The 12,251-nt window shown below is 32.0% G+C and overlaps 1 protein-coding gene across 1 annotated transcript in view; it reads right to left on the minus strand.

Moving 5' to 3' along the window:
• Window positions 1-12,251, minus strand: part of LOC145694780 (uncharacterized) — a 370,729-nt gene continuing 358,478 nt past the window's right edge. Inside the window, exons 4-6 of the mRNA XM_081771413.1 lie at window positions 11,414-11,488; window positions 4,589-4,807; window positions 1-1,929 (exon numbers count right to left, since the gene is read on the minus strand). Of these exons, the coding sequence (XP_081627539.1) occupies window positions 1,888-1,929; window positions 4,589-4,807; window positions 11,414-11,488 (336 nt within the window). The 3' untranslated portion in view covers window positions 1-1,887. The remainder of the gene's footprint in view (window positions 1,930-4,588; window positions 4,808-11,413; window positions 11,489-12,251) is intronic.

Genomic DNA, 12,251 nt, shown 5'->3' on the forward strand with positions numbered 1-12,251 from the left:
TTTTTTTTACTATATTAGCAAATCAACAGTTTACTTCTTGTATTTCTAACATTATCCACACTAATTGTCGTTTATTACACAAATTATTATATACGTGATTGTGCCTACATGACAACTAAACTGTTAACTAACAGACACTGCTTCAAATACATAACAGTTATATCCTTACAAATTGATTTTTTTTTTTCTGTGAAACAAACAAATTGACAATTAAGTCACAAGTTCTGTTATCATTGACAGCAAAATAAAACTCTGTTTGCTAAATTCATCTTTAAATTAAATAGTTTGTAAAATTATTAATTAACTAGTTATGAACCCAATAATTAATGTATACTTCCATTTATTTTCATTCTCGCGACGTTTTATTAATCCAACACACAACTAAACAAATCTCAATATTTGGTTGTGTGCTCTATGTACATAAATATTGTTTTTCAATAATATAGCACGACAACTCGGTTCAAAATCGTTTCTAGAACTGGCCCACAAGTTTGCAAATGCATTCCTACTATTTACAAGCTAATGTAATCACACCACATGACAATAAGTGACAAATTCTAAATTTTAATGTAATGATTTATTAAAACTTCGATTATTTCTATAACCAACAAAACAAATTGCCATTTCAACAGCCGTAATTAAGTCACTGATTCTGAATGCAAGTTAAAAATAGATCTGTATTAAGAATCTTTTCAGGAGTTTTCATAATATAATGTGGTATTCTTTTTTATGTATATTATTATTTATATGGTTTAAGAGTCCAAATTCTTTAAAAAAAGGAGAACTGTTTTAATATGTATAGTATGTTAACACATAATTTATATATAACACCTAATTTACATGTTATATATCTATTCATGTGCATTTCTTTGGAATAAGTACACGTAACTGTTAAATTTTGTTATTATTTTTTATCAGTGTGATGTGATGTTATATTCTCTTACTAACAGATAGGTCTAAAATAATGTTACTAAAGCCGAAAAAAAATTATCTGTATGATTTTACAATCTAGCTAGCCAAAAAGAATGTCGACGAAGCAAGATATCCTATCCACGCATATTACCATCAGATCGAACTGCTGCAGTTTTGACGCTCTCGCACCAAGGAATTTAGTTTCATATATTCATGTAACACATGGATACATGTTACAGATAATTCAGCAGCTAATGATACCTACCACATTATAAATTATTTGAGGCAAAATAAGCCTTTGGACAATTCTGTTGTTTCATTAGTATATCGAAGTACGACTACAGTTTGAAAATTCAATTTTTAAGGATATACACAAATAAATACGAAGCCATGTAGCACAATTAAAATACTAATAATGTTATGATTAAATTGTTTTGTTTAATTGAACATAAACAAACGAACAAAAAGAGACAGGACTCAAAGGATCACTTACACATCGCACGCACTCTTATGATCAATCAGTCTTAGACAAATCTGCTTAGCTAGTTTTATCTACATATATTTTTCTAAAATTTATTTTTTTATAGTACTCTTTATTGGTACTTTAAATAATGCATCTAATAAAACACAGTTAAAATTTACAACATACATAAAGCTTCTTCTATGATTGTTTGTTCACTATATATATATAATTTTTCTTTGTCTGTTTTTAGAAGTATTTATACTCTTTCTTTGTGCTTTTCTTAATTGTATGAATTTACTCCACGCTCTTGGATATGTGTGGTAGCAATGATGTAAAAGAGCATGTTTTCCATTTACGCAAATCAACCTGTATATATATATATATATAACACTGGATTTCTGATTAACTTGGCACGCTCAGGGAAACTTGTATTTTCTTGACTTTAGTGAAAAGCACTAGTTTTCCCTCTCTTGATTATTCCCATTTCCTTCGAATTGCAGTTATCCCAGTTTTCATCCAGAACATACTTCGGAATGTTCGTCCCACGCTGCAACCTGAAAATTAATTTCAATAATATAAAAGTCATTAATATGTTTATAGCAATAGACTCCTCAGAAACACTGTCAAAGTATATAATAAATTATTAAGACACAAAATGAAGATTCTGCAATGAATATGAAATTCCGATCACTGAATATGTTGATCCTAACTCATTAGATCCTTCGTATCTTGTCACGATTCAACATTCCGCATCCAAAAACGACGAATATTGAATCTTTTCGGATAAGCTGACTCTTCTTTATTTTATTTTCATTTTAATCTATTTGTTATAATGTAAGACAAGTATTTCGAATTTGCCATTCAAATTTTCTAAATTACATTCACAACATTTCTAACCGCTGCCAACTCAACTCTATCTGAGAGTGAAATAAATAGATAAAAAGTTTACTATATATATATATATATATATATATATATATATATATATATATATATATAGATAGATAGATAGATAGATAGATAGATAGATAGATAAATAAATAAATAAAAGTGTAAAATAACACCAGTAATATTTCATTTCAAGACCCGCATTTATGTGCTGTACCTGTCTTTGTTCATCACGATGGTTTGTATAGATTACTATCTTACCTGCATGTCTTTTTAAATGTACCAAATAACTGGTTTTGAACTTTCGCCAACTTACCAAAGTTCGCAAAAGGGTTTCATTTTTCTTTCAATATTATTGTTATTGTTAATAGGGACCATTTATATTTTTAAAAATCTCATAAAATTTTAACTTGGCAAGGTTGAAACACGATTCAATCTTATTCGATACTCTTGGAAGAGCGTGCAGGTAAGGTATTCTTTTGACAGCTCTGCACAAGAGCATGGTAGTGTGCGGATTACAGTAACAGAACAATAAACACGGATCTTCAGATGAAATGTTACTGATGTTTTTAAACATAAGCCAAAAGTGTATTAATTTACACCACTTCGCAATTTTCTGTTTCTATTTAATCCTTCCACTCGCCGATAGGGCCTGCACCACTACGAACATGTAAGTGATTCAGAAGATATGAATGTAAAGTTGAGATTTTTCCATTACAATGTGAATGCCTAGTCATTCTTGCACCAAATCTATAGCAACCATTTGTTACAAACCTTGACAAAGATACCAATGAACGCTAAAATATATTATAGTTTTAGCTTTGTGGGCAAGAAAGTATGTTACAAATAAAATTACTTCTTTTATTCCACTGTGAGAAAAAAAAAAGGGGAGGGAAATCTTCAGATATTTCCGGAATTTTTCAACTGAGACTCCAGGTAAAAGATCGTCAAAGATAGTCCTTAACTAGTTACTTTAATTATACTCTTTATTTGCTTACACAACAATGACTATAATATAATAATTAAACCAACATATGCAATTGAAAAAAAAAAAAAAAAAAAACTTTGAAAATATTGAAATCATAGATGTGCTGCCATATAATGTGGCTTTAAAAATTCATTTACACATACTGCAGGTGGAATTTATGGAAATTTGTTGCTTTGTAATAAGACAAACTAAAGATTATGGTCGACGGGACATACTATACTTCGATCAAAATAAGAAACAAATTCACATTTGAAGGTGCATGTGTTGTTCTGTTGCGAGGCCGTGTATTCCGCTGAGGTGCCCGCTTTGCTCCCTACAATTCGGTTAACAAACACTACTGAGCATGTGTTACAAGGCGGTAACATTGTAATTTTGCTGTCCCTTTCTTCAGAACTGCTCCACTTGTGATCACAATCACGACATTTATGATTGGTTCGTCTTACGGTGACCTGAATAAGCCTGTAACGTAGTTTCTCTTTTCAACACAAATTTCCACGAGCTTTTGAACTATCAATTCGTTTCTAATTTTGATCAAAGTATAGGAAGATCTAAGTAGAAGTACGTAATCCTTTATATGGAAGTTGCAAATACAATACCATACGATTGAATTTTCTAAAGCTACTAGCACAGGCAGTCGGGCAAATAGTGGAAAACGTTAGGCTAGCCAACTGTTAACTTGACCCTACGTTGTAATTGGCCGCTTTGTCAAGCATTTGCCAACGATCTCAATTGCATTTTTACAAAGTAGCACCTACGAAAGAAGTAGAATTGCAATTGTGGGGAAGAGATTGAAACTTTTGGATAAATGACGACAAATTGTTCGGTGGCCAACATACTCTCGAAACTACATTAATTTGCTTTTAAACTTGTAATTACTAATTGCTAATTATGCCGCCCATTAGCCTACAAAATATGTTGCTATGGCACTTTTTTATTCTTTTGATGTTTTTTTCCGATGTGGATCGTATATTTGTTCGTTGGATGCACTTAATAAACAAATAACTACTGAATAAACTGTTTCGGCACCTGACGTAAATTATAAAATGTCCTCTACCATAATGTTTACAGTCATATGATTAATTATTAAAAAAGCAGTTTAAAATTTTATTAATTTCTAATGTAATCACTTATATTTTTATAGGATTTTTTTTTCAATTGTAAGCTGTTAAAATTTTTCATAATGCTGCAAGCTGTGGCTATTTACTTTATAACAGTCGGCAGGTACAAAATGTCCTCCTTAAAATTTATTTTTTATTGTAAAATTGCTCCATTTGTTAATTTTATTTCCAAATTTGTTTTGAAATAGTTGTTATAAAAGTACAAGAGAGAATTATTACCTGACAATCTCGACTACAATACCACTGGTTTCCACAGCCGGCACATACAAACTGTGCAGCTCTTTGGTGACATCCTTGGCACTCAGGAACCTCATCTGCTGATAACTCTTGCCCATTGCTTGTTACTTGGTCATCGTCAGCTGCCCCTCGGATCGATGTCTCCTGGTCTCCAGACTCATCAATTACTAGTCTATCTGCGCTATCCTCTTGTTCGTCGTCCTAGAAAAACAACAGTAATTGACCAATTGCAGCCTAGCAATACAATTCAAATGTTAGCTAGTTTAGCAAGTGAAATAAAAGTTAAATGAAATTTCTAGCTTCATCTGTCATGGATATGTCCTAGGCGAAACGAGACGTATGATTAATGAAAGTGAATGACAATGAAATAAATGGTGGAATGAGAATGTAGGAGAACGGGAGAATACTCGGATACAGTGTTCACAACAAACTCGCGTGGTCAAGAATTTTTTTAAATTTAGCTGTTTTTTAGCTTTTGATATTAACCTTCATCAGCAAGTAAATTTACTTATTTTATTTTATTTTACTTTTATTTTATATATAATTTTTACTTATTTGATTTATTTAGCTATTTGCTAAAACTAAATAACTCACTGACAAGTTCCGAAAATTAACAGAAACTAGAAGATTTAACATCGTTCTAAGTTTTTAATTAATTTATTTATTTAAATTATGACATGGTCATTTAATATACTGTCCTCTTTTCAGTTGTCTTTGATTTTTATTCTAGTTTCATAATGCTACTAAACCAGTCATTTTAATTACGAAACGTAAATTCCTTTGAAGAAATTAATGTAATAATACGAGAAAAACTTCCAAGTGTCCTTCTTTATTTCTAATTTTGTCTATGTAGGTGGAAATGAAAATAAAGAATTTAATCTTTACTTTAGAAACATTATTATTATTATTATTATTATTATTATTATTATTATTATTATTATTATTATTATTATTATTATTATTATTAATAATAATAATAATAATAATAATAATAATAATAATAATAATAATAATAATAATTATAATTATAATAATAATAATAATAATAATAATAATAATAATAATAATAATAATGCGAATATTTATATGCGTTATCGGACATCTTTAGTCGCTCGTCCTCACGTAATAGTTCGAAATTTTTAACTAATAAAATATTTGCTTTACTATTCCATCCTTCGGTGAAACAGAGTACAATTGATGGATCGTACTTGTTAGTGTTTATCCAGATTAGAAAAATTTAACTAATGAGTTCTAGAAAATAATTCATTTGTGTTGTTACTAAAGTGCACTTTATTAATATATATATATATATATATATATATATATATATATATATATATATATTGAGCAAGGCTATGTGATAATATGTAAAAAAAAACACTATCACGTAATAATTTCAACACTATAACTGTGTCTTCATCAGACTTCCACTCCTGGCTACTTGGGAGTTGGTCATCACTTATATACTCTCCGGAGATCAACTTTTAATTAGGCTCCGCCCCTTCATTAAAAAGTAACACTTGTGTGGCTTTCACTTTCACTTTTTAGCTGCACACGTGTCCAATTAAAAGTTTACACTTTTCGCTGGATACCTTCTGTCCTCTAATTATCCTTATTTTCCTTATTATTTTTTCTCTTTCTTTCTTCTTCCTTTTCATTTCTTCTTCTTTAAACAGAATCTTCTCCCACTCTTTATTTATCGAGAATCCTGCATTTCAATTCATCACCTTGTCTCCTGCCTTCATAATCTCCCTGGCTTCCTTCCATTTTCTCACCAAAGTTATGTTCTCTACTTCTATGACCTCTACTCCTTCCCACCCTATCCTGTGGTTTGTCTCTTTCTGATGCTTGTATATCGCATTGTGGTTCCTTTTCAATTTTACATCATCCTGGTGCTGTTTTATCCTTTCTTGCATTTTCTTTTTTGTTTCTCCTATGTAAATTTTGTTACACTCCGCGCATCCTACTCTATATATTACTCCCCTTTGATTTTTGTTTGCTATTGCTTTTCTCTTGGTTCTTCTGACTAGTTCAATTATTCTGCTTCCTCCTTTCCTGTACGTCCTAATTCCTGCTTTCCGAAGCATTCTCTTCATCTTCTATGTTTCTCTGCCTAGGCTTTCTATTCCAAACCACTTTTTGTTCTTGTCTTCTTTCTCTTTCTTTCTTTCTCTTGCTATGTTTCTTGTGACCCTATCCTCTTCGTTGTATCCATTTCTCCTTAGTTGTGTCCAGAACTTCTTTAAATCTGTTTTTCTCTGTTCTTCATTTGTGTTTAGGTCTCCTATTCTTTCTTCCATGCTTTTTATGAAATTCTTCTTTGTACCCTCATCCACGTCACTTCGTTTGTGGCAATACACTCCCGCTGCACAGTCTTTTTGGTACCAGGATGTAATAAACTCTCCTCCTTCCGACTTCTTTATTTTCATATCTAAATAGTTTATCTCCTTGTCTACTTCTATTTCATTTTCTAGTCTAATTCCTTTCTTTTCATCTTCCACGTCTCTTATGAATTTCTCCAGCTGCCTTTTCGTTCCCTTCCGTATTCCTAAACAGTCGTCCACATAACGGCAAAAAAGAAGCAGTCTTTCTCCTCCTCTTTCTATCGTCTCCTTCTCCCATCGATTCTTATTACATCTGAGAGTACTGGACTCAAACAAGATCATATATTAAGTCCTTCCTTCATTTTAACAATCCTGTCTCTGATTATGCAGTATCCATTCTCCCACAATGCCTCTAATCCTTTTTACCTTCATACTGTCCCAATTTTCTATTCTCTTTTCACCCATTTCCTCTTCTATTATTCTCAATATTTCTTCTCTCTTAAGGCTCGGGAACATACTCTTAACATCCAGACTAAATAGCACTGTGCTCTCATTTCTTCTTCCTAATTTATCTATCATCCTCTTAACCTCTTGCGTATTCTATACTCTCCTACTTTCTTGTCCTTCTCTCACTGCCTCCACTATCCTCTTAAGCTTTTTCTCCAACAGTTCTAACGTATTATTCCTGCAGTTAAGCACCGGCCTCAACTTCACTACTTCTTTGTGGATTTTTGGAAATCCTTTCGTCCTAGGTAACTTTCCTTCTTCTCTCACTAACCTCTTGAACCCTTTCTTTTTGCAATCCTCTATAATCTTTTTCTTTATCTTTTCTTCTTGTCCTTTTTCCGCCACATCTTCATATGTCTCGTCTTTCAGATCTCCAAGTTTTTCTTCATACCATACTTTATCCATCACAACTATATCTCCCCCTTTGTCTGCCTGTTCCACTACTATGTCCTTTCTCGTTCTTATCCTATTCATTCTCATTTTCTCTTTGTCAGTCAGATTGCCCCTTTGTCTTCTTGATTTGTTATTTACTATATTTACTAGTTTCCTCCGAATTCTGTTCCTATCTTCTTCATCTTTTATTTCCTGAAGTACTTCCTCTATTCCATAAACCGCCTCTTCCTTATCTACCTCCTCTTTTGCTACTCTGAATTTATATCCTAGACTTAAAAACTGCTTCTCTTCTTCAGTAATCTCAATATCTCCTATGATTACCACTCTTTTCTCGTCTATTGTCTCTTCTTGTTTCCAGCCTATTCTTTTACCTTTCTCTCTTACTCTCTCTTCTTCTTTTCTTCAGAACTTTTCCTCCCACACTTTCATGTCCTTCATTGTGAATTCTCTTGTAAAAATGCTCAGACTTTCTTCTATTTTTTCTATTTTGCTCTTATTTCTTTCCTTTATCTCGTTCATTTCCCTCTTCTTCCTTCTTATCTCGTTCCAAATTAATTCCTTCTCCATTTTCTTGAGCAGCTTTCTCAATCTAGTGGTCCTGCAATCTACCCCTTCCTTATTGACTCTTAATCCTTTGGGCGTTACTTCTTCTTGCAAGCAGATCTTAAGAAATTTAAGTTGTTGTTCTTTTTTGATCTCCTTCCTCTTACTATCCTTCCACTTGTCAATTTTCCTCCTCAGTTCCGGAAAATGTCCTATAACTATTCTATCAGGCCTTGTTTCCATTTTGTACTAATACACAATAACACACTGAGCAAGGCTATGTGATAATATGTAAAAAACACTATCACGTAACAGTTTCAACACAATAACTGTGTCTTCATCAGACTTCTACTCCATCTGGCTGCTTGGGAGTTGGTCATCACTTATATACTCTCCTGAGATCAACTTTTAATTAGGCTCCGCCCTTTCGTTAAAAAGTAACACTTGTGTGGCTTTCACTTTCACTTTTTAGTTGCACACGTGTCCAATTAAAAGTCAGGGTCGGAAATATAGAACAACTTGACTTATATGTCCTATATATCAAAGTGCTGCGCATGACTAGTAAATTAAGAATATAATATGCATTACGAATTGTATCATATATCAAGGTAAATAAGCCAAAAAAATTATTATTTCACTATATCAAGTAAATATCCTATATTAGTGAACCTCACTATCACGCCGTGGAGTGATCGTGAGGTCGTGTGAGTTACGTGGCTCTTATACCTTAAAAACAAAAACCAAGTCCTGGCAGCACCATCTTGCCATGACCGTGATATGTGTTATATGGCTCTCACACATAACCAAAAACAAAAGCCAAGGTCAGGTGAACATCCACCCGGAGTCCTCTTCCCTCTTATTACCCGGGCCTTGTCATGATTAGAGGACTTAAACCCTGAAAGGTAACCAATCGGGTTAATGAGTTTATATAGCTACAAAGAAAGAGCTGTTTGGATCGAGTAAATGAGCTCAAATCACCACTACGACTAGTTTTCTAACTCAAAATCTACTGAACGCTTTTGAATCGTGTGACCTATCAAACAATTCGTCTACATGAGCAGTTGACGAATATATAGGCCTAATGAACGTACTGATCTGACGTATATAGGTGAAATAGACGAAAATATAGAAATTGAAATACGTACACCGAATGTGTCACATCTAGCCATAACAATGAGTTACATTAGTTTCGATACCAAATGACCTGCTGTTGACTGAATATTATGGGTATGCCTTTCTCAACTTTATAGGTATAGTGAAATAATCAATTTTTGGTTTTATTACCTTGTTATAGGATATAAATGGTAGTGCATATTATATTCTTAATCTACTAGTCATGCGGGAGCACTTTGATATATAGGACATATAGGTCAATTTGTTATATATATATATTTTCAACCCTGGCGGGGTTGGGTCACTTCCGAGAGAGGAACTGAAACCTGTTTTGGAACTTGCTCGACAAACCCTTTCAGGAAATATACACAGTAAGTTATCCCCAGATTCAAGGTTCAACTTCGTAATCATTCCTAGTAAAAGGATAACAAAGGCATGTAAAATATTTCAACTTTTTATTACAACTTTTCTCTTAAGCATGTACGCCAAACATATTTAAGTAATCTAAATATGATAGTTCCTTTTGTTTTCATCAACTGTATATAATCATGTAGTTTCTTTCAAATTTTATTGGTGCCTAAATCTCTTACTGCATAATTTTATTTTCCTTCTTTTCCGCCTTCAATGAACACAAATTTTATTTATTACATTTGTCTCAAAGAGCATTAAAAAATAACGAATAAAATTTGATATTTTGCTTTTGGACTTCATTCAAGTGAAAATTTCGATTGTACTGCACCTGCCAAATTACTTATTAATAACTACTCCTTCACAAGTTCCCCGAAATATGAATAACATCTAAAGCAAGAGTAAGCAAGTACGTTGTGTTTTTCTAAATACTTATTATTATTTTTGTAGACTAGCATTCCTTCAATCTGTCAAAAAAAGGAAACTTACGTTTTGACTCCACTCTGTGTATCTTTTTTATTTTTTAAATTTAATTTAATTTAATTTATTTTTTGATTTATTTATTTATTTATTGTCTGTTTCTTTCTTTCGTAATTGCACACAACATACGTTTAAAAGAAATAAACATAAACGTAACATAACACTTAAAAGAAAAAAATGATTTGTGATTAACGTGACATAAAACTTTAGTGTTAAATGTAACTGCAGAGACAGACAATTATAATATATGCCAAATGCACACTTCTGGGACGTAGCACACTGGATCTGGATTTCCCCTTCAATCTTGAGGAATTCTACATATTGTTTAAAAGATTATACTTATTCACAATAATATTTTATGTAGCTTAAACATTTGAATCTGTGAGTCTTCTTTAATTCCTTTAAATTTAATGTGTGCAGTGCCGGATTTCAGTATAAGCTAAACAAGCTATGGCTTAGGGCCCCACTCTCTTGGGGGCTCCAAAAATTAAAGAAAACAACTGGTTGTACATGCTTAAAATATAAGGAAAATAACAAATAAAATAAAATCTACATATAGCAACAGTGTTTCATGTTGTGTAGACTCATATGATGTAAGTTATGGGGCCCCTTCTGCTAGCTTGCTTCCTAAATTCACTAGTTTCTTCATTTCTGTATACTGTGCCTACGTTCATCTTGATATTTAAAGGGCCCCATTACCTTCAATGGCATAGGGCCCCTCCAAACCTAAATCTGACTCTGAGTGTCTGTTACTTCTACGATGTTACATTACACAACTTTATTAAATGACATGCTGTAGTAAAATAGTAAAGTGTATATTTAATAAAACAAAAGTATACATTTTGAGAAGGATAGAACAAGTTTCCAACTTCGATCCATCCCAAACAAAACAAAAAGAAAAAAATATGGATGCATGCCTAGTATATGTTATGTATGATACGTCATACAGTGATTTCTCTATTACAACTGAAGATAATACAAGAACCACAGAAACATACGTGACTATCAAGCATAATTATTTTAATATAATTTCACTTACCATAAGAACAACTTCCTCCTTTGTTTTTACTGACTGCGAACCTCCTACTGGTGTTATGGTGAGTTCGTTTCTTCCCTACAAAGAAAACAATTTTGTTTGAAAAGTAGTTCAAGAATCTGCTTTGTCGTGTAAAGTCACACTTCAGGATTCATATACAATAATGCACTTCGACCTACGAATTGTGCTTCTCCATCAATAAAACACATCTACGCGAATTTCCTCACAATATTTCGTAATTTCAAAACGAAATATGAATTAATGTGTGTAATATTAGAAGGGAAAACCTACTGTACGGCTTCAACATTTTTTTTTTTTTTTTTTTTTTTTTTAATTTTCAAATCTGTCCAACAGAAAATTTTTAACGTGTTAGTATGTTAGAGAAACGAATATTTGACAGGTTAAAGTATTTTTAAAGTACATTAATCCCAGAAATACAATTTAAATTACATTAAATTGCATGATTAGCAGTTCATTGTATCTGCAAATGTTTTTTTTTTTTTTTTTTTTTTTTTTCACTATCGCTGTTTATTTCACAAGAAAATTATACAGTTCTGCAGTAATAGCGTCATTTTCATTCCATCAACTTCACGAATGTATCTGTATATATTGTTCCACATATTTTTGACTATCATTCACTCCCAGTATACGTAAACTAAGTACCTATGGTTAACGTAAATGTACACTATGATTTTGCATTGTGTGTATATGGAATATGGTGTTAAGTATATGTGAATAGTTAAAAATGTTTCCATAAGTGTTACTTCTAGGATGTATGCACTCTCTGAACTATTACAAACACTTTTAGAATTAACACTAAATTGCTCTTAATTAACGGAAC

This window comes from Thermobia domestica, chromosome 9 (assembly GCF_964235325.1).
Source record: "Thermobia domestica chromosome 9, izTheDome1.hap1.1, whole genome shotgun sequence".
In the NCBI taxonomy this organism is placed as follows: Eukaryota; Metazoa; Arthropoda; class Insecta; order Zygentoma; family Lepismatidae; genus Thermobia; species Thermobia domestica.